The sequence below is a fragment of the Palaemon carinicauda genome, chromosome 40, assembly GCF_036898095.1.
Source record: "Palaemon carinicauda isolate YSFRI2023 chromosome 40, ASM3689809v2, whole genome shotgun sequence".
Lineage (NCBI taxonomy): Eukaryota > Metazoa > Arthropoda > Malacostraca > Decapoda > Palaemonidae > Palaemon > Palaemon carinicauda.
In genome coordinates this window covers 14,497,806-14,522,651 of record NC_090764.1, presented here as the reverse complement: position 1 = coordinate 14,522,651, position 24,846 = coordinate 14,497,806, and the positions used below count along the sequence as shown (strand labels likewise).

At 40.4% G+C, this 24,846-nt stretch overlaps 1 protein-coding gene across 1 annotated transcript in view; it reads right to left on the bottom strand.

Annotated features, from left to right (window-relative positions):
• Window positions 1–2,640: 2,640 nt before the first annotated feature.
• The window catches only part of LOC137632016 (uncharacterized), a 33,768-nt gene continuing 11,562 nt past the window's right edge, over window positions 2,641–24,846 (bottom strand). The window contains exons 2-4 of the mRNA XM_068363992.1: window positions 12,010–12,594; window positions 8,439–8,642; window positions 2,641–4,341 (exon numbers count right to left, since the gene is read on the bottom strand). Coding sequence (XP_068220093.1) covers window positions 3,844–4,341; window positions 8,439–8,642; window positions 12,010–12,594 — 1,287 coding nt within the window. The 3' untranslated portion in view covers window positions 2,641–3,843. The remainder of the gene's footprint in view (window positions 4,342–8,438; window positions 8,643–12,009; window positions 12,595–24,846) is intronic.

Here is a 24,846-nt window from a genome sequence, read left to right as displayed (position 1 = left end):
TCATAATATCAAACTATTATGCATCAAATAATCCACACAATTAAGTATGTTTTATGTTGCGAAGAAATACTGGAACACTCTAAGTCAACAAAGTGTGTCACAGCTCATCGTTGTATTTTTGTTATACACACACACACACACACACACACATATATATATATATATATATATATATATATATATATATATATATATATATATATATATATATATATGTGTGTGTGTGTGTGTGTGTGTGTGTGAGATGGGGCGGGGCTTGCTGCTTTCGGCACATGTCTTGATGAAAAGGTAGAATAATTGGCTCATCCATTACTGCTGGAGCGAACGTCTAATGTTGGTAAGATTCATAACCGAGAAGGCCCAAACAGCTTCTGCATAATCCATATGAGTTAGGTGGTTGTCGGAATCACCTTCCATGAAAGATAATAACAGCCTCTTATTTTAAAGGATGAAAAGTTAGAATTCTATCGGGACAAATATGAGATTTTAAGTCATCTGTATTCTTCTTATCTATACAAACCAGATGGTCTGTAAGCTACACTTCCCCTCTCAAGAAACCCTCTCAGTCCTCACAGGCCCCAGTGCAGGGTTATATAAGTCCAATCCCTAGGGCAAAGGTCAAATGTGGCCTGTGTTTGACAACCAGATGGCAGACTATCACTCTGTACCTGTCATTAAATAACTACCTAGTTTAGGATTCAAAGGTAGTTCCAGCTGGCAATGAAGTTGTTATTTCCTACGGAAAGAACTCAGTCTTGTATTGCTTGAAAAAAAACACAGATTACTTTTAATTTTTTAGGTAAAATCCAGGGATTTTTTTGTTTAAGTCCCTCGTGCTTTGTCCACCCATCGCCACAGGTACTGTTTCTCCCATTGTTTGGTGCTTGCAAGAGTTGGGGAAATTGGGATCCAGCAGTGACAAGATCAAGTTGCCAATGTAATAGATGGAGGAAAGGGGACGCTAATTAATCCTTGAGCCTTTTGTTGGCGAGATGAGATACCATTACAATTAGGCTTTTCCCAAATGCAAAGGAATAAGAAGAAGCAGAACAAGAGATTTATATCATAGAGGAAACTTGTGAGACAAGCAGGGTTTTTTTCTGAAATAAAAAGAAGCATTATCATTATAGGAGAAATAATAATAATGATATTCCAATGGTGGATTGAAAAATCAGTATAGAACCTAAACCATCTATTTTATTTCAGATAACATTATTTTGACTCAGTTTCAAGTCATTTTTTTTTTAACTGATGAGCTCAGAGGAAAACTGTCAACATTACACACAACTATTAATCAGCACATTAGTATAGACACGAGAATTTGACCATAAGACTCGGAACATTTGAACTTCTTCGGCTCACCTTCTGCGCAGTGATAGTTTTGGTGAGATGAAAAAAAAAAGGTATTTGAAGTTATAATTGGTCTTCCTCTGTGTTACAAGAAAAGGTGCTAATATTATAAGTGGCAAGAATCATTTTATACATTTACTATGGGTTTCACAGACAGTGCAAGTGCGATTTTTTGCAATTATTCTGTAACGAACAGTCGTATCAATACGAGATGTTGCTATAGGGTATTACACCCAGTGAGGAAATTTATTGGGGTATAATGAATCGTTAATTATTAATTATAAAGACATTTGCCCCTATGCCAAAGGGCAAAATCTCAATCATCCAGTCACAAAACCAAACAATAATATACAGAACCTCTACCTCCACCCCCTCCCTCCCTCTCCTTTCATCCCTCACCTGCTCTCCCCCTGCTTCAAGCTATCTCTCTCCACCTCCACGCCATCCATCCCTCTCCGTTCCTTCCCTTCCCTTCATGCTCTCTTTCTGAGAAAGTAGCTTAAGTTGCAACTTATTTTGTATGATTTTTTTTATATCAAGCACTCTATCTATCTATCTATCTTATCTAATTATAATATTTATTGTTGTAGATATGGAACAATTCAATTGGTTGTTACCTATCAGATGACTGACTGCTTTATTCACTGGTTTGCTCATCTCTCTCTCTCTCTCTCTCTCTCTCTCTCTCTCTCTCTCTCTCTCTCTCTCTCTCTCTCTCTCTCTCTCTCTCTCTCTCTCTCTATGGTATTGGTTATGTAAATAATTATTAGATTGACACCTATCTGAAGGGTTTTGGAGTAGCTGAGTGATAGACACTATGACTGATAGGAAAATGGCTGTTGTATACGTACCTGCGTTTTCTTGCCTTCTTTTGGCAAACCTTATTTCTACTCAGGGCATTAGCCATTTACTGGTATTACGAAGGAGAGCTTAAAGAAGTGATGGCCACCTCAGAAGATGTCTGTCCGTATGGTTGCAGAAATGAGTTTGTCACCCAACTCTTCAACTTTTTTAATAAAGAAAAAGCTGACAACTGCCTTCAGATTAGTTTGCATAGGTGACTTGTTACAGTTACTCTATGAATTACTAATAAATATTGACCCTTTCCACAGGACATTCATCAGAGTTAAAGCCTTGATTATACTGATACATTTATTTTCAAGTGATGGATGTTTAAGATTTTATTTTATATAATACATATCTATATAAAGTCTTTCCTTCATACAGGCCTTACCACCGTGTTGCAGCAGCCTTGAGGATGAAATTGAGTACGGTGCATTCAATTGTGTATCGTAGTACTAAGCCAAGTCCCGTCACACCACCAACGCCTCCAGCACAGCCTATCTTTGACAGTAAAGAAATGTAATATATGCGACAAAAATAAATGTACCAGTGCGCGTGTCACACAGAAATTTAAGACAGAGTATGTATTGTTAACACATCATACAAACATAACATAAGAATTGGGTGTGTTTATACATTAGTGCACATAATCCCCAATTCATGACAGCCATGACAAATATATGCACATAAAAAAAAATGTAAGACCGAGTATGTATTGTTAACACATCATACAAACGTAACATAAGAATTGAGTGTGTTTATACATTAGTGCACAAGATTCGCTGTTTATGACACCCATAACAAATATATGCACATGCAAAAAAAACAAAAAACTAGGTAGTGCAATGAGTTGTTCTTTGGCCATCCTCACTGTTCGAGTACTAGGTTTGCATATTGATAAAGGGGAGAGGTTACCAGCACATCACCCTAGAATGATTTACACAATAGTACAACACAATGTCACCATCAATTTCACGTCTGAATGATGGCTAAGAGGAATGTTTGACTTCCATGAGTCCCTGTCGAGGTGGAAGGAGGCGAGTATCAATCACTGGATAAATGCTCGTGAATGTATACACAGGCGAGTGGGCGTTGAGGACCTAAAGTGATTAATGGCACATACAATACCCCAAAATGTCTTTGGTTGCGCTGTATTTACTGTATTCTAGATGATTGGCGGTCGTATTGGGCAGTGCCTGTCGTGGGCGTCGCCATGGTGGATTCTTGAACGGCGTTGCGCGATGCGATATTTTCTTCTAATTGAGACATGTATTCGACATCTCCGTTGTTTCTCTTCAGGCAATAGGTGTCACGCATCCCAATCCTGACACCATGTTATGTGTTCAGTTCGACTTGTTATGTATTAACTCATGTAGCCCGAATTATAATATCGAGGAAATAACAACACATGATTCCAAGGTAAGGTAACCGGAACTGGTCCTTATTTTCATACAAAACAACGTATACTACAGAAAGTATGGCAAGCCATATGACATTTTCAAGCTCAGAAACCACAATACTACAAACTCTAAATTCCTTTAGGCCTAAGGAGATGGAAAGTCTGACTGATGATCCCATACTGGGCATACTAATATCCAAGATCAGTGAGACAAGAACGAGACTTGTATCCAGATTTTATCTTAGGGAAAGTTACTCAGAAAATATGACACCGCAGTCTACAATCCGGACAGTCGTGATGTCTGGATACTGCGAGGTGGCATCTCTCAGGGTATCCAGTCCTTCCTCTACAATGCCAAAGCAATTATTGAGATTCCAACTGGGGTGATCTTTGGTGACAATATAGAAGTTCGACGCATTTTCCTCTGAGAACCATCCCCTCACTTCTCCCTCCTTATATGGCGTACTTTTGTAGATCTCCCTCCGTCCCTCCCTGGTCCAATCCACTTTCATTACTGGTCTAATATATTCATCGACATATATACGTTCACTAGATTGACTCTTCCATCCCACACCTGAGAGCTGAGAGTTGGCATAAGAGGGTCCCAGATCTCCAGCACACAGATGTAGGAAGTTGAGGGCTAAATTACCCTCTTCCATCACCTTGATTACTATCCTAGCTAAAAAGGTCCCTTCAATGGCCAGATCCAGGAACGCGTTTCGGGGAGAAGTATTCATCAAGGCCTCGGGCTGTCAGAGGGAAGAAAAAGAATGTTTGTTAGGTCATACCAGGAGAAAAAAATAGCCTTCACTTATAACAAAACAAGACTGCGTGTTTCAAATATTTCATCTGATTTTGTCTTTCTTGGTTACCTGTTCTTAATTATATAGCAGTATAACTGAAACGCTAATGGTATGAATGATTATTGACTATAGTTTCTGATATGAGTGTCTTCATGTTAGATTTTAGACATAAGGACCCCTACGTATCAGAGGACTTGGCTCTGCTACGAATAGTTCCAGCTGCCTAACTCTTCGTAAATAGTAATAAGATAAAGTTAATAAACATACGTATCAGTTTTCTGTTTCTATGATTGTAGGTGTGTTACATGAAGATAACGAGAATTTTATTCTTCTTGATTGATTTATTAAGAAAACCAAAGAACCAAACTTCCCTTTTATTCTTCTCCAAAAAGAAAAGAAAAATACATTGGAAGTCTTGATCAAACGTTTCATTGCATTTATAGTAGGGTGATTAGTAACATGCAAATAGACCTTCACGAATTCGATATTTGGCAATTTACTTAAAGAATTTCAATGTGTATCACTGCATCTAATAGATTATTCCTTCCTTCTTGTCAAATTGTTTATATGAGAGTTATTGCTTATTTCTGCTTGCTTTCTAATATAAAGATTTCGAAGTTTTATATTCATAAATCATCAAGAAATGCCTCTAGAAGTTTCCCAATACGCATAAATATTTCGCCTTTTATCCTTATTAGCTTTAATAATGAATTATCCAAGCATCCTATAATATTGTTATTCTAACCATCAATGTGGAAAACGTTAACAGGTTTGCTTTTGAAATTATATATATATATATATATATATATATATATATATATATATATATATATATATATATATATATATATATATATATATATATATATATATAGGATATTTGAGTGATATACAGAAGATTCATTACACATTTATTAATATTACACGTTCTTATAGGAATTAAGATACATAACATTGATATATATAGTATATAAACTTTATTTTATGATTATTTACGAAGACTTAGGCAGTTGAAACTATCCAAGCGTGTATATCACCCGTGTTCAGAAAAGGCCGGCAACTGCTCACGCAATCAATAGCCCGGGGTCCTAATTTCAATATAATATGAAGACACTCATACCAAACGCATGCCAATACGTAACCATTATATTTAATAATCATTCATATTATTAGGGTTTCAGTAATACTTCAGCGCTACATAATTAAGAACAGGTAACCCTCAAGGGCAAAATCAGATCAAATATTTGAATCACGCAGTCTTGTTTTGTTATAACTAAAGGCTATTTACGAAAGGAAATCCCTTTTCCCCCCAATAATTTTTTTCTTTAAATCAAAAGTCGATGGGGGGAGGGAGGAGAGCTAGAGTGAGTGGAATGGGAAAGGAAGACCAGGTCTCCTAAATAACAGTTAATACAAAAATCCAATAGGAGTCTAATGCATCTTACCTGGATGAAGGGATACATTACAATATTAAAAAATTATCCCATGTAAGTAAATACTAACAAAAATGTGAAAAGAAAGTGAGGTGAGGAAACAGATGATTTCATACGGCTGGACATGGACGGGGGAGGGAGGACAGTGTTACCAGATAAAATGTAGTTGGGCAGAACTTGAGGTGTGTAAGAATACATGTGGCCAAGAAGTGAATACTGAGGCTGTGACATTCAAGAAACGTTACTACATAGTGCAAATTACTATATACAGTATATACTGCATAAAAGTGTAAGTATACTATTTTCATTGTTATGAGATTTTAATATATTTCAATAAAATTTACACTATTCATGAGGTTGCGCGGTATTAAATGTATTGAATGTCAACGTTGGTATTTCCTTCATTCTTCCATCTATAAAATCTTCGCCCGCAAATGCACCTTTGATACATACATATACCAAGGCACTTCCCCCAATTTTGGGGGATAGCCGACATCAAATAAATGAAACAAAAAAGGGGACGTCTCCTCTCTATGTTCCTCCCAGCCTGACAAGGGACTCAACCGAGTTTGGCTGGTACTGCTAGGGTGGCACAGCCCACCCTCCCCCATTATCCACCACAGATGAAGCTTCATAATGCTGAATCCCCTACTGCTGCTACCTCCGCGGTCATCCAAGGCACCGGAGGAAGCAGCAGGGCCTACCGGAACTGCATCACAATCACTCGCCATTCATTCCTATTTCTAGCACGCTCTCTTGCCTCTCTCACATCTATCCTACTATCAACCAGAGCTTCCTTCACTCCATCCATCCACTCAAACCTTGGCCTTCCTCTTGTACTTCTCCCATCAACTCTTGCATTCATCACCTTCTTTAGCAGACAGCCATTTTCCATTCTCTCAACATGGCCAAACCACCTCAACACATTCATATCCACTCTAGCTGCTAACTCATTTCTTACACCCGTTCTCACCCTCACCACTTCGTTCCTAACCCTATCTACTCGAAGTACACCAGCCATATACCTTAGACACTTCATCTCAAACACATTCAATTTCTGTCTCTCCGTCACTTTCATTCCCCACAACTCCGATCCATACATCACAGTTGGTACAATCACTTTCTCATACAGAACTCTCTTTACATTCATGCCCAACCCTCTATTTTTTACTACTCCCTTAACTGCCCCCAACACTTTGCATCCTTCATTCACTCTCTGACGTACATCTGCTTCCACTCCACCATTTGCTGCAACAACAGACCCCAAGTACTCAAACTGATCCACCTCCTCAAGTAATTCTCCATTCAACATGACATTCAACCTCGCATCACCTTCCCTTCTCGTACATCTCATAAACTTACTCTTACCCACATTAACTCTCAACTTCCTTCTCTCACACACCCTTCCAAATTCTGTCACTAATCGGCCAAGCTTCTCTTCCGCGCCTGCAACCAGTACAGTATCATCTGCAAACAACAACTTATTTACCTCCCATTCATGGTCATTCTCGTCTACCAGGTTCAATCCTCGTCCAAGCACTCGAGCATTCACCTCTCTCACCACTCCATCAACATACTAATTAAACAACCACGGTGACATCACACATCCCTGTCTCAGTCCTACTCTCGCCGGAAACCAATCGCTCACTTCATTTCCTATCCTAACACATGCTTTACTACCTTTGTAGAAACTTTTCACTGCTTGCAACAACCTTCCACCAACTCCATATAACCTCATCACATTCCACATTGCTTCCCTATCAACTCTATCATAAGCTTTCTCCAGATCCATAAACACAACATACACATCCTTACCTTTTGCTAAATATTTCTTGCATATCTGCCTAGCTGTAAAAATCTGATTCATACAACCACTACCTCTTCTAAAACCACCCTGTACATCTAAGATTGCATTCTCTGTTTTATCCTTACAGTAATCCTATTAATCAGTACTCTACCATACACTTTTCCAACTACACTCAACAAACTAATACCCCTTGAATTACAACACTCATGCACATCTCCCTTACCCTTGTATAGTGGTACAATACACGCACAAACCCAATCTACTGGTACCTTTGATATATAGGAAAAATAGACGAATAAGAGATTAATTAAAATTGTCTCTACAGTAATGATAATGTAATATTTGGTAATGTCATATCATGTAGTCCTTAATTAAAAGTTATTGAATTGGCTTGATAGAAGTATTTGAAAATCTTGAAATATATAAGAGAGTGTTTACCATTACCAATGCCACTGTCTTGTGAATAGACAACTTATCATTGCAAAAACTTTTAAAACAATTGCTATTCATTCCAGAATGTCTTGAAAGGTTTTGAAGACATTTTTGAATAGGAGAAATAGATATAAAACAATAACTATTTTTACAATTAGTATTCCAAGAAGAAAAAAAAATACCTTCCACAACATAGAAGAAAATTTGTAAGTCGATCTTCTAATATTTCGTTTGAGAATTGGATGGTTTATAGAAATATGAAATATTTCTCTGGACTATAATTCAGTAAGCCTATTATAGCTTTTGCACATCCCACCCCTAGGTGAAGAAGAGTTCGGTATATTAACATTCTTTTACGGGAATCAACGTACATTTATGACGAGGGATTTTGGTGGGACGTGTCCCTCTGCAAAATGACTCAGGTGGACCTGGTTTCTCGGTTTGACCCTGACCTGAGCCACCCTCTGCTTTCCCTCGATCACCATCACGGCAGAAATCACGAGTGTCTCTACCGCAAAAGCCTTCTGCAATTCCGCTGCCACATTTGCCACCCGCATTCGCATCTTGATAATTTCCTGTGGGGGAGAATCGAAGAAGATAAAGTGACCCATGAAATCCACCCCAAAAATTTTATTCCCTTTAATTTACACCCTCATAAGAATGACATCCAACCAACCAAACCATTTCAATTATTATTATTATTATTATTATTATTATTATTATTATTATTATTATTATTACTACTACTACTACTACTACTACTATGCATTTCTTGGCCATGTCCAATTGATTTTCGCTGATAAAATCCTACCAAAACATTGGATATGGGTCACATGTTGGAAATAGGTATTTGAAGCCACAGCCTAATTGGCAAAAATATGCAATAATGTCTAATGTGAATAATAAAGGCACTTACCAGAGTAAATCTACGAAACTGAAAGGGTAACTTAGCTAAATTTAGACGCACCCATAGAGAGACTATGTAGACGTCACTACTGGAGCCCCTCCCACTCATTGATACTCTACTGTAGTATGACGTAGTTACTAGACACTCCAGTCATTTAGCCACTTTATGAATGAAGACACACAAACAGCTACCCTATACACTTCTTCTTCTCTCTCTCTCTCTCTCTCTCTCTCTCTCTCTCTCTCTCTCTCTCTCTCTCTCTCTCTATATATATATATATATATATATATATATATATATATATATATATATATGCATATATATATATATATATATATATATATATATATATATATATGCATATATATATATATATATATATATATATATATATATATATATATGCATATATATATATATATATATATATATATATATATATATATATATATATATATATATATATAAGGAGATCAGTAGAATAGGTAAATTGTTAAATTTGGTTGATGAAGCTAGATAATTTGCAGTCAAGAAAAAATCTGTCATCTCTTATTCTTATATTTTTATATCTAATTTTTTTTTCCAAACTCGTCATTCAAGTATGACCCCTATAAAAGTTAATTTAGGCTTCCTGTCTGAATCATTTGGTGTTTGTTCATGATCTGTTATCCACTTAGCTGTTAATATTAATCATATGACGCATGCGGTTATTTTCTTTATTGCATAGCCTACTGCAAAAACACGCAGCACGAAAGCAGTCTTGCAGCCACGAGTACAATTTGCCAGGCCTGTCATAAGTGAAGCACCAGACAGCAGTCACGTACAATAGATTGGCTTTGACGTATGCATGCTCTGCTGTCCTCCTGTTATGGGCGTGTTTACTATTGTGAATGGAAAGTTTACTGGGTATTATGTCTGATGTCATAATTCACTTCACAACTAGCCTCTCGCTGGGTGCGTCTAAATTTAGCTAAGTTACCCTTTCAATTTCTTATATTTACTCTGGTAAGTGCCTTTATTATTCCCATTAGACATTACTGCATATTTTGCAAATTAGGCTGTGGCTTCAAATACCTATTTCCAAAATGTGACCCATATTCGATGTTTTGTTAGGATTTTATCAACGAAAATCAATTGGACACGGCCCTGAAATGCATAGTTGCTAAGTTACAACCTTAGTTGGAAAAGCATGATTGTTTTCCCTGTTTGTTTCACTGTAAGTTGTTAGCTTTCTTATATTAAAGATAATGAGTTAATTTTTTTTCATCAACGTACGCTAATCAAATATTTAGGGCAGTGCATACAAGTTTATAACAAAAAAGAAAGAGTACACAGTGAAATAAAAGCTTTAATGCATTATGAACTAAAAGGAATGAAGGAATGCTGGTAATTGGAAACACGCGTCCAAAAAATTTAAAAAAAAAAATCTTTTTTATAATTTGCGACCAATTTCTTTATTCTTTTATTGATAACTTAGTTTTTTTTTTTTTCTTTGCCGAGTCTCCACGCCTAATAGGGTAATTTCTATTTGTGCCATAGCTTCTTCCTTAACCCAAGACCCCACACAGTTTCCATAGATTAGGGCAAGGGCTCTTCGTTCTTAACATGAGGTATCCATACTACTCAGACTTGTGAGCTGTTGACAAAATATGGCTACAAGACTTGAATGCTGAGGATGATGATAAGGTTATCGCTTCAGCCTCAGTTGTATCCTACACCTCAAGTGTACAGTATACAGTTGTGTACCTACAAATATGAGGACTGAAATAAGGACCAATCGAAGCTGTACACCAACAGCAAGTCGTTTCCTGACTCAAGCAACACACAAGTCAATCGGTTTTTATTACATTGTTCGTAACGCATATAACCGAAGTTAGTATTACATTATATATTGGCATATTGTAATCCTCATTGTATCATCATAATATTCAGTAATATTAATTTTATGAATACAGAATTGGATTTCTCATCCTCAGAAACACATATTACATTGTGTAGACCATATAAATAGGAATATTCAATCAAAACACAGTTCAAACCCCGTTTAAAACCACTGCGAATGTCACCCATCTTAAAAAATGGTGGCCATTTTGTATTTTCAAGTGGATAACGTCCTTTTCTATGAGAATAAGCTCTGAAGCACTTGTATGCCAAATATGTTTCTTTTATCACCAAGGGAAATCACTATTATGGCATTAATAGCTCTTCAACTCTCAATTTCAACGTTATTAGGATCATGTGAAGGACTGCCAACTGTATCAACTGAATTATATTCGGTGTGAATGCGGACACGACCACAATTATAGAATTTTTCACAAGGCCAATAGGTTATTGTTTTTTTCACATTGTCTTTGAAATTCTCGTTTATGTAATTTTCTTCGTCAAAAATTTTTTATTTTTTATTTCGAGGAAGAACCGTACGAGAGGGATATATTTGTAAAAAAAATTATAAATTCTTGTTAAGACAACGACGTGAAAGCAACTGAAATTTAAACTGACTACAACTTTTGCATTATAGTTTTACTTAAAATGTCCAGTTTATATTGACCAAACAATAGTGTAACTTTAAATATCCAGTTGATAAATTGAGCAAAAAATTCGTACGTGATGGAAGTTCCGCTTGCTTATTGATTGGTGTGAAAAACTGGAGGGGAGAAATTTTCTTGGGGTGGTAATTTTCGTGGAAGGAATCTTACGGTGGAATTTTAAGTGGTGGAATTTACAAGAAGGATAGCATTAGAATCATTTAGGCTTTAGTGGACATTGAAGCTTTAGATGATGCAATGAAACAGATTTTTAATTCTTTTGTGTTTATGGGAATAAAAAGGGATTAATCCTATGATTATGTATGTATATATATATATATATATATATATATATATATATATATATATATATATATATATATATATATATATATATATATATATATACAGAGAGAGAGAGAGAGAGAGAGAGAGAGAGAGAGAGAGAGAGAGAGAGAGAGAGAGAGAGAGAGAGAGAGAGAGAGAGAGAGAGAGAGATCATAAACTCACATTTGTAATGTCATATCTTTCTTTCTGGTTCTTCTGGAGGAGATCTTTGATTTTCTTGACCTTTTCTTGGACATCAAGGAAAGGTTCAGTCAAAGTGAAGTCAGTGGTTGCTTCTAGTTGATATCCAGAGTCATTGATGTTTCTCAGTATCTGTTGTATGGAGAGTTCAATATCTGTTAACATTTCTTTAAATCTTCCAATTTCTCTCTTTGCGTCAAGGAGTTCATCTTTTATCTCGTTGAGGGTCATGGTGGCGTCGAAAACATCTTTCATCTGTTCATGGATTTCCTTGGTAAGTTTCTTCCACTCGAAGAAAGACCCCGTTGGTCCTCTGGACAAAGTCTCGGGTTTTACGTTTTTGATTGAAAGTTGCTTTACGACATCCAAGGCAATTCTGTTGATCGTCAGGTCTCCAGCTGAAGTGGCTGTGAATTTTTTCCTGCACGCAGGACAAGTTTTACTGTGGGTAGCGATGATCCTGTTGATACAAGAGCTGCAGAACGTGTGGGAACAAGGGAGAATCCTTGGGTAATTATCATCGGAGAAGACATTGCAGCAGATGTCACACTCCACGATACTGGACGCCTGAAAAGAACACAAAAATCAATGACATTCATTGATATCAAGCTTATTATTTTCAGACTTCGCTCACCCGTTGGATGGTCCACATTTCTAAATTAGCATTATTAATATTTTTATTATTAGCTAAGCTACAACTGTAGTTGGAAAAACAGGATGCCATCATCCCAAGGGCTCCAACGGGGAAAATAGCCCATTGAGGAAAGGAAATAAACTATATGAGAAGTAATGAACAATCAAAATAAAATATTTTATATATAAACTATAAAAAGAGACAAGTCAGTCTGTTCAACATAACATTTGCTGCAAGTTTGAACTTTTGAAGTTCTACCGAATCAAATATCCGATTAGGAAGATCATTCCACACTTGATCGCAGCTGGAATAAAGCTTCCAGAATACTGTGTAATATTGAGCCTCATAATGGAGAAGGCCTGAATATTAAAATTAACTGTATGTCTAGTATTACGAACAGGATGGTACTGCCAGGGAATCTAAATGTAAATGATGGTCAGAATTATGAAAAATTGTATGCAACATGCATAACGAACTAATTGAACGACGGTGCCAGAGATTAATATCTAGATCAGGAAAAAGCAATTTAATAAACCATAAGTTCCTGTCCAACAAATTAATTTGAGAATCAGTAGCTGAAGACCAGACAAAAGAACAATACTCGAAACAAGGTAGAATAAAAGAATGAAAACTCGTCTTCAAAGTAAGCCAAATATTTCTGCAATCGAAGGAGACACAGACCTAATATGTTTCACAAAAGTAAATTTGCAGTCGAGAATTCCACCTAAAATTCTCAAAGAATCATAGAGTCAAAGAAACATTATCAATGCTGAGATCCAGATGTTGAGGAGCAACTGTCCTTGACCTACTTACAATCATACTTTGAGTTTTGTTAGGATTCAACTTCATGTCCCATAATATACAAGATCTCTATTCAGGGATTCAGCAACCCCAAATCTACATTCAGGAGATAGTATTGATGCAAAGAGAGTAGCATCATCTGCACATGCAACGAGCCCGTTTTTCTAGGCCAAACCACATGTAGTGTAAATAGTATGAAGAGATGAGGAGATTTGGGGACATTTATCTCTCAGGGGAAGGAGGTGAAATTATGGAACTGTTCTGTTATAACATGAATTCTCTAATTTGTATTATGTGATTTTGACACTCTATATCCATTAATAATGGGAGACAACAGTTTTTGTGTGAGGGAGAATGTCAAGTGGGATGCTGGGATGCATATCAACCTGACCTCAACCTAACCTAACCTGACCAGACCTTGAAGCTATGTACTGTATGTTTTGGAAACAAACATCAGAAAAGCCCTTTTTGCACCGACTTCACGACAAGAAATATTTTGTAACAATAGCAACTTGATGAAGATGAATAATTGCACGAATTCATAGATTGAAACTGATAAAGTTCGTCCCAGGGTTGTTCTCACCAATCCATTGGTTCTTAAATTCCACTGATTAATGCTTTATGTAGTCCATATCTGTCCCTGTCCATAGTGTGTTTATGATTAGTAAAAATTGTTTATCTATGTTTAGAGTGGTTTTGAATTTGTTTATTATCTATTTTGATTATTGTGTAATAGTTTAGTTAGTTAGGAGTGTGCCTAAATGTTCTTTTAATTTATTTTTAGGTCGTAATTCCTCCTTTAGAGATTCTGATTTAGAATGCTGATGACAGAGTTGTACCCTGATAATGTAAGGACTTTGATTTGACTGCCCCAGAGGATTGGATAATATTAGTAAAGACCCGGTATGTATAACAGAATTTTCTCCTCTGGATTTATTATAGTGATGATGACACCGTATTGGCTTTGGAATAGAATATTCTTCTGAAAAATTCAAGGGAAAGCTTTATTGGGTGCTCAGTCATACTGAATGAAGATGCTGTTTGCCATGAAACTATGGCAGTATGCTGCAAAAGACTTAGGTCTTGTGCAGACGACAGTGTCTATGACAAATATATATATATATATATATATATTTTTGGGCTCAAGCCATGGCGTCCTGATGGAAGGTTCCTGTTTGGTAGCTTCCTTGGGTATAAGACTACTAAGATATTCCCAGAGAATTTAACCACAGGTTATCACAGAATTCTAACTTCTGGAGCGAGTATCTCAAAGGTTTCCCTTTAAGACATCGTAATACAACAGGGGACACGCATGTCTGAACGTGCCACATAGCTATCTTCACCCCGAACAGAGTTAATGCTTCGGTGTGTAAGGGCTGAGAATAGTTGGGAGCCGTTCCACAGCTAATCTCACTCGTGGCTACTACTGATACTCGAGACGTAAACAAACGGACGCCATTGCTCTGATGACGTCACGCCCGTCTTCATCCTTTGTTTAGTAGCTGCCCTACTTAGACGGATTTTCCCTTGTGTTATCTTTATCGCTTTGCATCTTCGCTATGTCGTTACCTTCAGCCTCGCCTTCTTCTGGAAAGTTGAGTACAAGGTTCCAGTATTGTTTAATTAAGCTCTGGCCGTAAAGTAAATATTATTTTGCGAAATAATTGATGTTTTGTGGCAGAGCTGTGCCTCTACCGGACCCGCCATTTTATGGCGTCGTTGTTGTTTTGCATGTCTTATTTAGTTAGCCACAACAACGCTTCCGGCATTATATACTAATCGAATACATTAGTTTATTTAGTCTTCATAGCTAGGAACTTTTATATCGTGTTTAGACGCTTTTTATCGGTCATCGATTGACCTCATACCAGTCGGCTACTATAGCCCCCAGGCCAGGAGCCTACATAAAAGTGTTCATGCATGATTTATTAGTGATCCTAGACTAAGTTATGAAGATAGTGGCATTATTATTTTACAATACTTTTGACAGTGATGCAAATGTTTTCGCCTTCAGGGACCATATAGGGGATAGGCTAGTCAGTGATTCTTTCTAGCCTAACCTAATATTAGGACCCCTATATGCTTCCTTCATCCCCTGCCTTGGCATTCCCTCTATTTAGCCTTGATCCCTTTTCTGAGTTAAGGGATTAATTGTCTAATAGAGTATATATCGCCTCTCTGTCCTCCCTAAAGGAATGAACCCCCTTTAGGGCTGCGTCTGAGAGTGAGGTTAGGCTAGCCTACCTCTATGGCTAGGATAGTCTATGACTTTCCTGCGATAGCGATATGTCTTCTTCCTTGCCTAGTTCAGGACTTTTAGCCCTGTTCTAGGTCGGGTTAGGAAGGTTTCTCTGTTCCATGCTGAAACGGTACTCTTGCACCGTTTTAGCCGATCAGCCTGATCTTAGGTTAGGGAGTGTCCTCCCTTCCCTTAGTGGCCGCTCTGGTACAGAAACCCTTCCTGGGAAGACTTCTCTCTTCTCCCTCCCCACCTATCTCTTGTATAGCCTAGCCTATGCTTAGGTTAGTTTATACTCATCTGTCCCCTGTCCTACAACTCCTCCTTAGGGTGGAAGAGTAGGGCTACCCGAGCTTCCTTGTGCAGTCCACTCTGGTACATATACCCTCATAGTGTCCTATAAGGTTAGTTACTAGTATAGTTCTGCATATGGGAGTCTCCCCCCCCCCTCTTGGGTGTTCCCTAGCCCTCCCTTGGGCTACCTAGCTCCCGGTCCCTAGTGACCCCTGCTCATGGATGTTAGAGCCTGCCTCTATCATGGGTACACCCCCTCAGGGAGGGGGAGGGATGTCTGGAACCCTGACGGTACTTCCTGCATCCCTTCCCCCCTCCCCCTGTCTCTCTTTCTATCTGGGTGCCGGTCTCTTGCCGCCTCTACTGTCGGCAATACCTGCCTCCTACTTGGTGACTTCCCTACCCTTGCCGCCAGCCCCCCGTGTACCGAGGGACTGCCGGCTGCCGCCGGCTACCACCGGCGGCTCTCCTACTCCTATCTAATCGTCTGCTTGCCGGTCGATCACCGGAGTGCCGGCATATACTGCCGGCAACCCAATACTGCCTTTACCATCCTTATCCCAGTCACCAACCTGGCATCCTCCGACTGCCGGAGCCGCCGCTTCCTGCCGGCGTGCCGCCGTTGTGCCGGCGGCCGCCATCCTGGTATTTAACTGACTTTTGAAAATCGTCTGTTCTAATGCCAGAATCTATGCTGGAGCGAGCTCCGGCATGCCGGCGGCTTGCCGGATGCCCCGGAGGCGTCAAGAATACTTGCACCCCCTTACTGTAGCTATCATAAGACTAGGATAGCCCTATATCGCAAACAGATAAGCTGCTTCCGCTATTAAGATCAGTACCTAGTACTGCTCTATTAGTGATCATGCTGTCTCTTTGCATTCTTCTATTTCCAGCAGGCTATGTGCATCTTAGCGCGGCTGGTTGCCAGAAGCAGTTACCCTTTAATGAGGCCTTCTGGCTCTTAACTGGGAACCGAATGAATTCGATCCCAATCTTGTCCTTGGTTTTCCATGGAGTTCCAAAATACTAGGAATTCTAGGAAACTATATCCAATGATCTCGGTCATTTGGATTATCCAGGGACCAAGCTTGTGGTAACCAGCCGGGCGGGATGCATGGAGCATGTTCTCCTTTACTGTTTTCATTCTCTATGCATCACACCTTCTTTAAGTTAAAATTAATGATTAATATTAACTTAGTTTAAGAGCCATTCTTATGACTCCCCCATACTCATTTTCTCTTTCTTCCACAGGAGGAGCAGATGAAGTGTGACTTCGCCTTCTGCGCTGTGAAACGCCCGCAGTTTTACGGGCATACGGCTTGCAGGACTCACGCCCCTTGTGCAGACAAGAAAGGGGACTTGAAGTTTTGGAATCCACTGGATTGTACGGTCTGCCAGGCCCACCTAGTTGAGGCCTTCCATAACCCTCCCTCAGCGGAGGTTAGAGACATTTCTCGTGAAAAGCTGCGCAAGTGGGTGCGTGGCTTTCAGAAAAATGCTACTGGACCGTACCTGGCCACCGAAGAACTGAGGTCCCTGTTGTTCCCTAAGGCCTCCTCTGACTCAGTGGTACCAAAAGATACGATCCCCACTGTCCAAATTACGGTGGAACCTGATGTGGTCATGGCTCAGTCCATGCACGAGTGTCGCTTAGATTCCGAGGATGATGAACAGATCTCAGACGTCTCGGAAGACACGGAGAAGACGCTTATGGCTCAAGGAGCCGAAGAGGACAAAGACAAGGTGGAGTACACCGAGTCGGAGCTTGGAGCTGCTCCCTCGTCCATCCCTCCTCCTACTCCTACACCGACGGAAATGTCTGTTCCGTCTACCTCCTCAACTCCGGATCCTTCCTCTTCTACCCAAGAACTGATCCAGCTGATTAGAGCCGTCATGGACGACAGGCTGAAGGAGAACCAGGAGTCCATCAGGTCGATGATTGGATCCAGAGAACCGAAGAAGATTTCGGTCAAGGATCTCCCAGCTTGCTCTCATGCCAACCCGTGGAGGTATGCAGAGCATATGGTTATTGCGACCGGCAGGATCTTTGTTAGTGACAAGATCGGCACGGTCCCGTTGGAAGATGTGGAGTTCTTCCCAAGCTTCGAGGCCTACCCGGACTGTTACGTCCGGCTTCGTTCCGAACCTGCCTCGAAGGAAGAGACCGAACCTAAAGAAGAGATAGTGTTCGATCTCGCAAAGGCCCAGGCTATGCTAGCCTCCGCATTTAAGAGTAGGGGCTTTACCTGCTCTAAGCTTCCGGCTTTGAGCAAGAAGCATCCTACGTACGTTGCACCTGACACTGCGGTTCTTCCTTTCTTGGAAAAGGCCTTAGCTGCATGCCTTAAAGCGGCGGAAGAAGGGAAACCCTGCCCTGCACTGGAGGAGTGCAGACCCTTCTCCATCGTGACCCCCCCTGACGCTCGACACTGGAAAGATGTTCAGCATACTTTCGTCGTGGGAAGGCTCGATCCTGACGTCGCCGGACGTCAGTTTAATGAAGACCTCCCTAAGCTCAACGATCACCTCCTTCGCCGGGAACAAGACACGAAGGAGAGGCTTGCGGCATCTCTTTCTCATCAAGTCCAACTAGATGTGATGGCCTGTGACACAAGAGTACCAGATCACTACATGGTACTAGCCAAATCCCACTTACTGACAGTAATGAAGGACTTGTACCACTTCATAAAGGCTCGCAGAGCCTGTCGTGAATTCGTGTTTGCCGGTGCCACCGTGAAACACGAACCCCGGAGGCTGATTTCCTCCAACATCTGGGGAAAGCACCTGTTTCCTTCTGACCTGGTCAAGGAAATAACTGACAGAGCCGCCACGGAGAATAGGAACCTTCTCCACAAGTGGGGCATGTCCAGAAAAAGGAAACCCTCTCAGGACGAAGGACCTCAGCCTAAGAGAAAACCTCAAAAACCAAAACCCCAGCAACGTCAGCAACGACATCAGTTTCCGGGACCCGCTACCTCCCAAGTGGTTGCCCAACCACAACAGACCTTTCAATTGGTCCCCCAACCGGTGTTGTCACAGTCACCGGTCTTCACCCCTGCCTTTGAGCAACCATCCACTACCTTTCATGCCAAAGGTAGAGGCTCGTTCAGGGGTGCAAGCAGAGACGCATCTCGTCGTCCCTCCAGAGGTAGAGGAGGAAAGGGAGCTAGCGGCCGAGGCAACAAGTCCTCGGGACACCAGAAGCAATGAAGTGCTTCCGGTGGGAGGAAGACTCCGCCAATTCCAGGATCGTTGGACCTTCGATCCCTGGGCACACAGCATCATCAAGAACGGTCTAGGCTGGAGTTGGACGCAACCACCCCCAATCTTCCAGCGGTTCTTCCAGCAATCGACCCCCCTTCTGGAAGAATATGTTCTAGACCTCTTGGACAAGAAGGTGATAAGGAAGGTAAAGTCCACCAGGTTCCAAGGGAGACTGTTTTGCGTTCCCAAGAAGGACTCAGACAAACTCAGAGTCATTCTGGACTTATCCCCCCTCAACAAGTTCATAGAGAACAACAAATTCAAGATGCTGACGCTTCAACAAATAAGGACCCTTCTGCCTCAAGGTTCCTACACGGTCTCTATAGACCTGGCGGATGCCTATTGGCACATTCCAATGAACCATCACGCTTCCTCCTACCTAGGATTTCGACTCCAAAGGAAAAGCTACGCCTTCCGGGCCATGCCATTCGGCCTCAATGTGGCCCCTCGGATCTTCACAAAACTGGCGGATGCCATAGTACAACAGCTCCGCCTAAGAAACGTCCAGGTGATGGCCTACCTCGACGACTGGCTAGTCTGGGCTCCATCGCCCGAAGAGTGTGCAAAGTCTTGCAACGAAGTTACCCAGTACCTAGAACACCTGGGATTCAAGATCAACGAGAAGAAATCTCGCCTCTCTCCAGCTCAGAAGTTTCAGTGGTTGGGAATCCACTGGAATCTTCAGTCACACCGCCTTTCCATCCCCCAGAAGAAAAGGAAGGAAATAGCAGGGTCTGTCAAGCGACTACTGAAATCCAAACGCATTTCAAGACGACAGCAGGAACGAGTTCTAGGCTCTCTACAATTCGCCTCAGTGACAAACCCAGTGCTTCGTGCACAGCTAAAGGATGCCGCGGGAGTCTGGAGACGCTCGGCATCCATCGCTCGAAGAGACCTCAAGAGACGGCTTCCAAACAGACTTCGACGCCTCCTAAAGCCGTGGTCGGAAGCAAAGGCCCTGAAAAGGTCCATTCCTCTCCAACACCCTCCTCCATCACTCAACATCCACACGGATGCCTCACTGGAAGGCTGGGGAGGTCACTCCCACCTGAAACAGGCTCAAGGGACCTGGTCTCCACTATTCAAGACGTTCCACATAAACATCTTGGAGGCCATGGCGGTCCTTCTAACTCTGAAGAAGTTATCCCCGCCGCCCTCGATCCACATCCGTCTAACCCTAGACAACTCGGTGGTAGTTCGTTGTCTCAATCGCCAAGGCTCAAGATCGCCCCAGATAAATCAGGTGCTTCTCCCAATCTTCCGTCTGGCGGAGAAGAAGAAGTGGCACCTGTCTGCAGTTCACCTACAAGGATTCCGCAATGTGACAGCGGATGCTCTATCTCGGACAAACCCGATAGAGTCGGAATGGTCTCTAGACGCAAGATCGTTCTCCTTCATCTCTCATCAAGTCCCAGAACTTCAGATAGATCTCTTTGCAACGAGCGACAACAATCAACTTCCTCTGTACGTAGCCCCGTACGAGGACCCCAAAGCAGAAGCGGTGGACGCCATGTCACTGGACTGGAACAGATGGTCAAAGATATACCTGTTCCCTCCCACCAACCTTCTGTTGAAAGTCCTCTCCAAACTGAGAACCTTCAAAGGGACAGCGGCCCTAGTGGCTCCCAAGTGGCCCCGGAGCAACTGGTACCCCCTGGTCCTGGAGCTGCAGCCCAAGCTGATCCCTCTCCCGGGCCCAGTTCTCTCTCAACAAGTACAGAAGTCGACTGTCTTCGCTTCATCATCGAAAATCAAGGACCTTCATCTCATGATTTTCTCTCCCTTGCCGCAAAGAAGAGGTTTGGGATCTCGAAGAAAAGTCTAGACTTCCTAGAGGAATACAAGACCGAATCCACGAGACGGCAATATGAATCATCCTGGAGGAAATGGGTCTCCTTTGTCAAGGCTAAAAATCCTAAAGAAATCACCATTGATTTCTGTATGTCCTTCTTCATTCACCTTCATGGACAAGGATTAGCAGCCAATACGATTTCAACCTGCAAATCAGCCTTGACTAGACCAATTCTATATGCTTTCCAAATTGATCTGTCCAACGACATCTTCAACAAATTACCAAAAGCATGTGCTCGCCTACGCCCAGCACCCCCTCCGAAACCGATCTCCTGGTCACTAGACAAGGTACTCCATTTCGCCTCCAACTTGGACAACGATTCATGCCCCCTCAAGGATCTGACTCAGAAAGTTATATTTTTATTTGCTCTCGCTTCGGGAGCTCGAGTCAGTGAAATAGTGGCATTATCAAGAGAAGAGGGACACATCCTGTTTACCGATTCAGGAGAAGTGACCCTCTCCCCTGATCCGACGTTTCTCGCTAAAAACGAATTACCCACCAAAAGATGGGGCCCTTGGAGAATATGCCCCCTGAAGGAGGATGTCTCTCTATGTCCAGTAGAGAGTCTCAAGGTCTATCTTCGCAGAACTTCGAACTTTGGTGGAGGCCAACTCTTCAAAGGAGAAACATCGGGCAGCGACCTGTCACTGAAACAATTAAGAGCGAAAATCACCTACTTCATTCGCAGAGCGGATCCGAACAGTACACCCGCTGGTCATGATCCTAGAAAAGTGGCATCTTCTCTGAACTTCTTTCAGAGCATGGACTTTGAAAGCCTTAAAAACTTTACGGGCTGGAAGTCCTCGCGAGTTTTCTTTAAACATTATGCGAAACAAGTGCACGAAGTCAAACATTTTGTGGTAGCCGCAGGTAGTGTTATGAAACCTGCACCTAACTCTGCGTAGAACAGTGAGTTACTTGGGACTCTAACTCTTCGGGTGCCTATGTTGACCCTCGAGCGATTCATAGTGATGTCTAAAAACACTTAGTGCTTTTATAACTGTTCTTATCCCAGGTGAAATGTCATAGTGTCACACAAGTGCCGCATGCCTTGAGCATGATGTGTTGTTTAAAGACTTGCGTTCCTCGAGAACGAGTACCTACTAATCCTGAAATTCCTTTTCAGATTCAAGAGCAAGCCTTTATTTCTATGTACATTATTATTACTGTAAATGAACTTTACTTTTGCTGTAAATTATTTAATTTCTGCATTGTGAAATAAAATTTCTATTTTATTACTTTTGCGTCTCTTTCAGCTCCTACCTACTATGAAATACATACTGTCATAGTTTTATTTATTCCTCCTTTCTTATGGTCATGAAGAATTTAAGATGTCTAATCCTAAATTATATTCACCCTGTCTCAGTAAGGTTCCTACATGAATACTTACTTCTGATAACCAAGAGATGAACTCTATACACAGTGCCCAACCACCACTGGTCTAATTCAGAATGTTCCTATACAAATATCAAACATTCTGCTTCATCTCTAAGTTCTTCAAGTTCTTCTGTCAGGATGAATAGCCCTTCAATACCACTTTGACGTCGGCATAGCCCATGGGAACTTCCTACCAATGGGGGGCAGGATACTTCGTTCCTATGGTTCTTTACCTAAGATTACTTTGCTGTTTTGTCAATGCCTAGGCACTTAACACTGGGGGAAAATCTACCACGATACATTGATTCTCTGGTACTCTTCCATCAGGACGCCATGGCTTGAGCCCAAAAAACGGATTTTGAGCGAAGCGAAAAATCTATTTTTGGGTGAGATAGCCATGGCGTCCTGATGGACCCTCCCTACTACTTCGTCCAGTTTTGTTCCCACCCTACACAATTGTATCATGGTGATGGGCAGCAACTGGCTTCAGGATGAAGACGGGCGTGACGTCATCAGAGCAATGGCGTCCGTTTGTTTACGTCTCGAGTATCAGTAGTAGCCACGAGTGAGATTAGCTGTGGAACGGCTCCCAACTATTCTCAGCCCTTACACACCGAAGCATTAACTCTGTTCGGGGTGAAGATAGCTATGTGGCACGTTCAGACATGCGTGTCCCCTGTTGTATTACGATGTCTTAAAGGGAAACCTTTGAGATACTCGCTCCAGAAGTTAGAATTCTGTGATAACCTGTGGTTAAATTCTCTGGGAATATCTTAGTAGTCTTATACCCAAGGAAGCTACCAAACAGGAACCTTCCATCAGGACGCCATGGCTATCTCACCCAAAAATAGATTTTTCGCTTCGCTCAAAATCCGTTATATATATATATATATATATATATATATATATATATACATACATATATATATATATATATATATATATATATATATATATATACATATATACATATATATATATATACATATATATATATATATATATATATATATATATATATATATACACACACATACTATATATATATATATATATATATATATATATACACACACACATACTGTATATATATATATATATATATATATATATATATATATATATATATATATATATATATACATATATATATATCCTAATTCTTGTATGAAGATATGTGTTGTACGTCCAGGTAAATGAAGTCTATAATCATGAGAATTCCACAAAAGCTAACTATTCAGCATGTTGTTGTAGCAAGATTTCATCTTGCTTGCGAAGGGAGTTAGTTGCCTTTGTGCATGCAAGTAGACAAGGCGCTCACCTGAGAGAGTGTCGGTTGTACAGTGTACTCACGAACCTTTTGTAATAAAGTGAAAAAACCATGTTCCGAAGTCTCATCATCCGTGGACATAGAACATATTAGTATCAGGTGTAAAAATACGTATGGTTGTGTATGCTGTGAGCGAAGTTTTTCTTTAAGCCAGTAAAATAAAAGTTCAAGATGCCTAGGTACGCGAGGACTAACAGCAAGAGATGAGAACGAAGGAGCCGTTGGATATAGCATTGCCGATGGAGAATATAGACAGGAAATTAGAACGCAAGAATTAGAATATAAGTTAGGTCAGTCGAATGAGTTGCAAAGTGATATATATATATATATATATATATATATATATATATATATATATATATATATATATACATACATATTTACACACACACACACATATATATATATATATATATATATATACATATATATATATACATATATATATATATATATATATATATATATATATATATATGTATATATATATATATATATATATATATATATATATATATATATATATATATATATGTATAGCCCCTTACTTGATGTCTTTTACAAAGGAGATTTGACCTCTCGACAAGCGAGATGGATTAAAAGATTGTTAGAGTTTAATATAAAGGGTTTTCACCACATAGAAGGTAGAGCTAACAAGGTAGCTGATGCCCTCTCTAGAGGTGCAGTAATAGGAGTAACAACTAGGGCACAAAAGATGAAAGAAAGACGTAACCAAAATACTGAAGACCCCCATCAAAATAGAGAAAATAGAGAATGGGATGTGAATTCTCCCGAGGAGCAATCAGAATACGGGAGTGGAGAGAGAGAGAGAGAGAGAGAGAGAGATTGGAGCAGTGAAGGTGAATATATGTGGGTAGCCGAGGACATGCAACAGAATGAATGCCCTGATGAGGCGGGTGTGATTGACTTGGGAGGTTGGGACATAAAAGAAGTCTGAGAGGGACAGAAAAAAGAGAAATGGATGGAAAGAGTGCGAACAGTGATCAAAAGGGACTCAAAGAGTTATC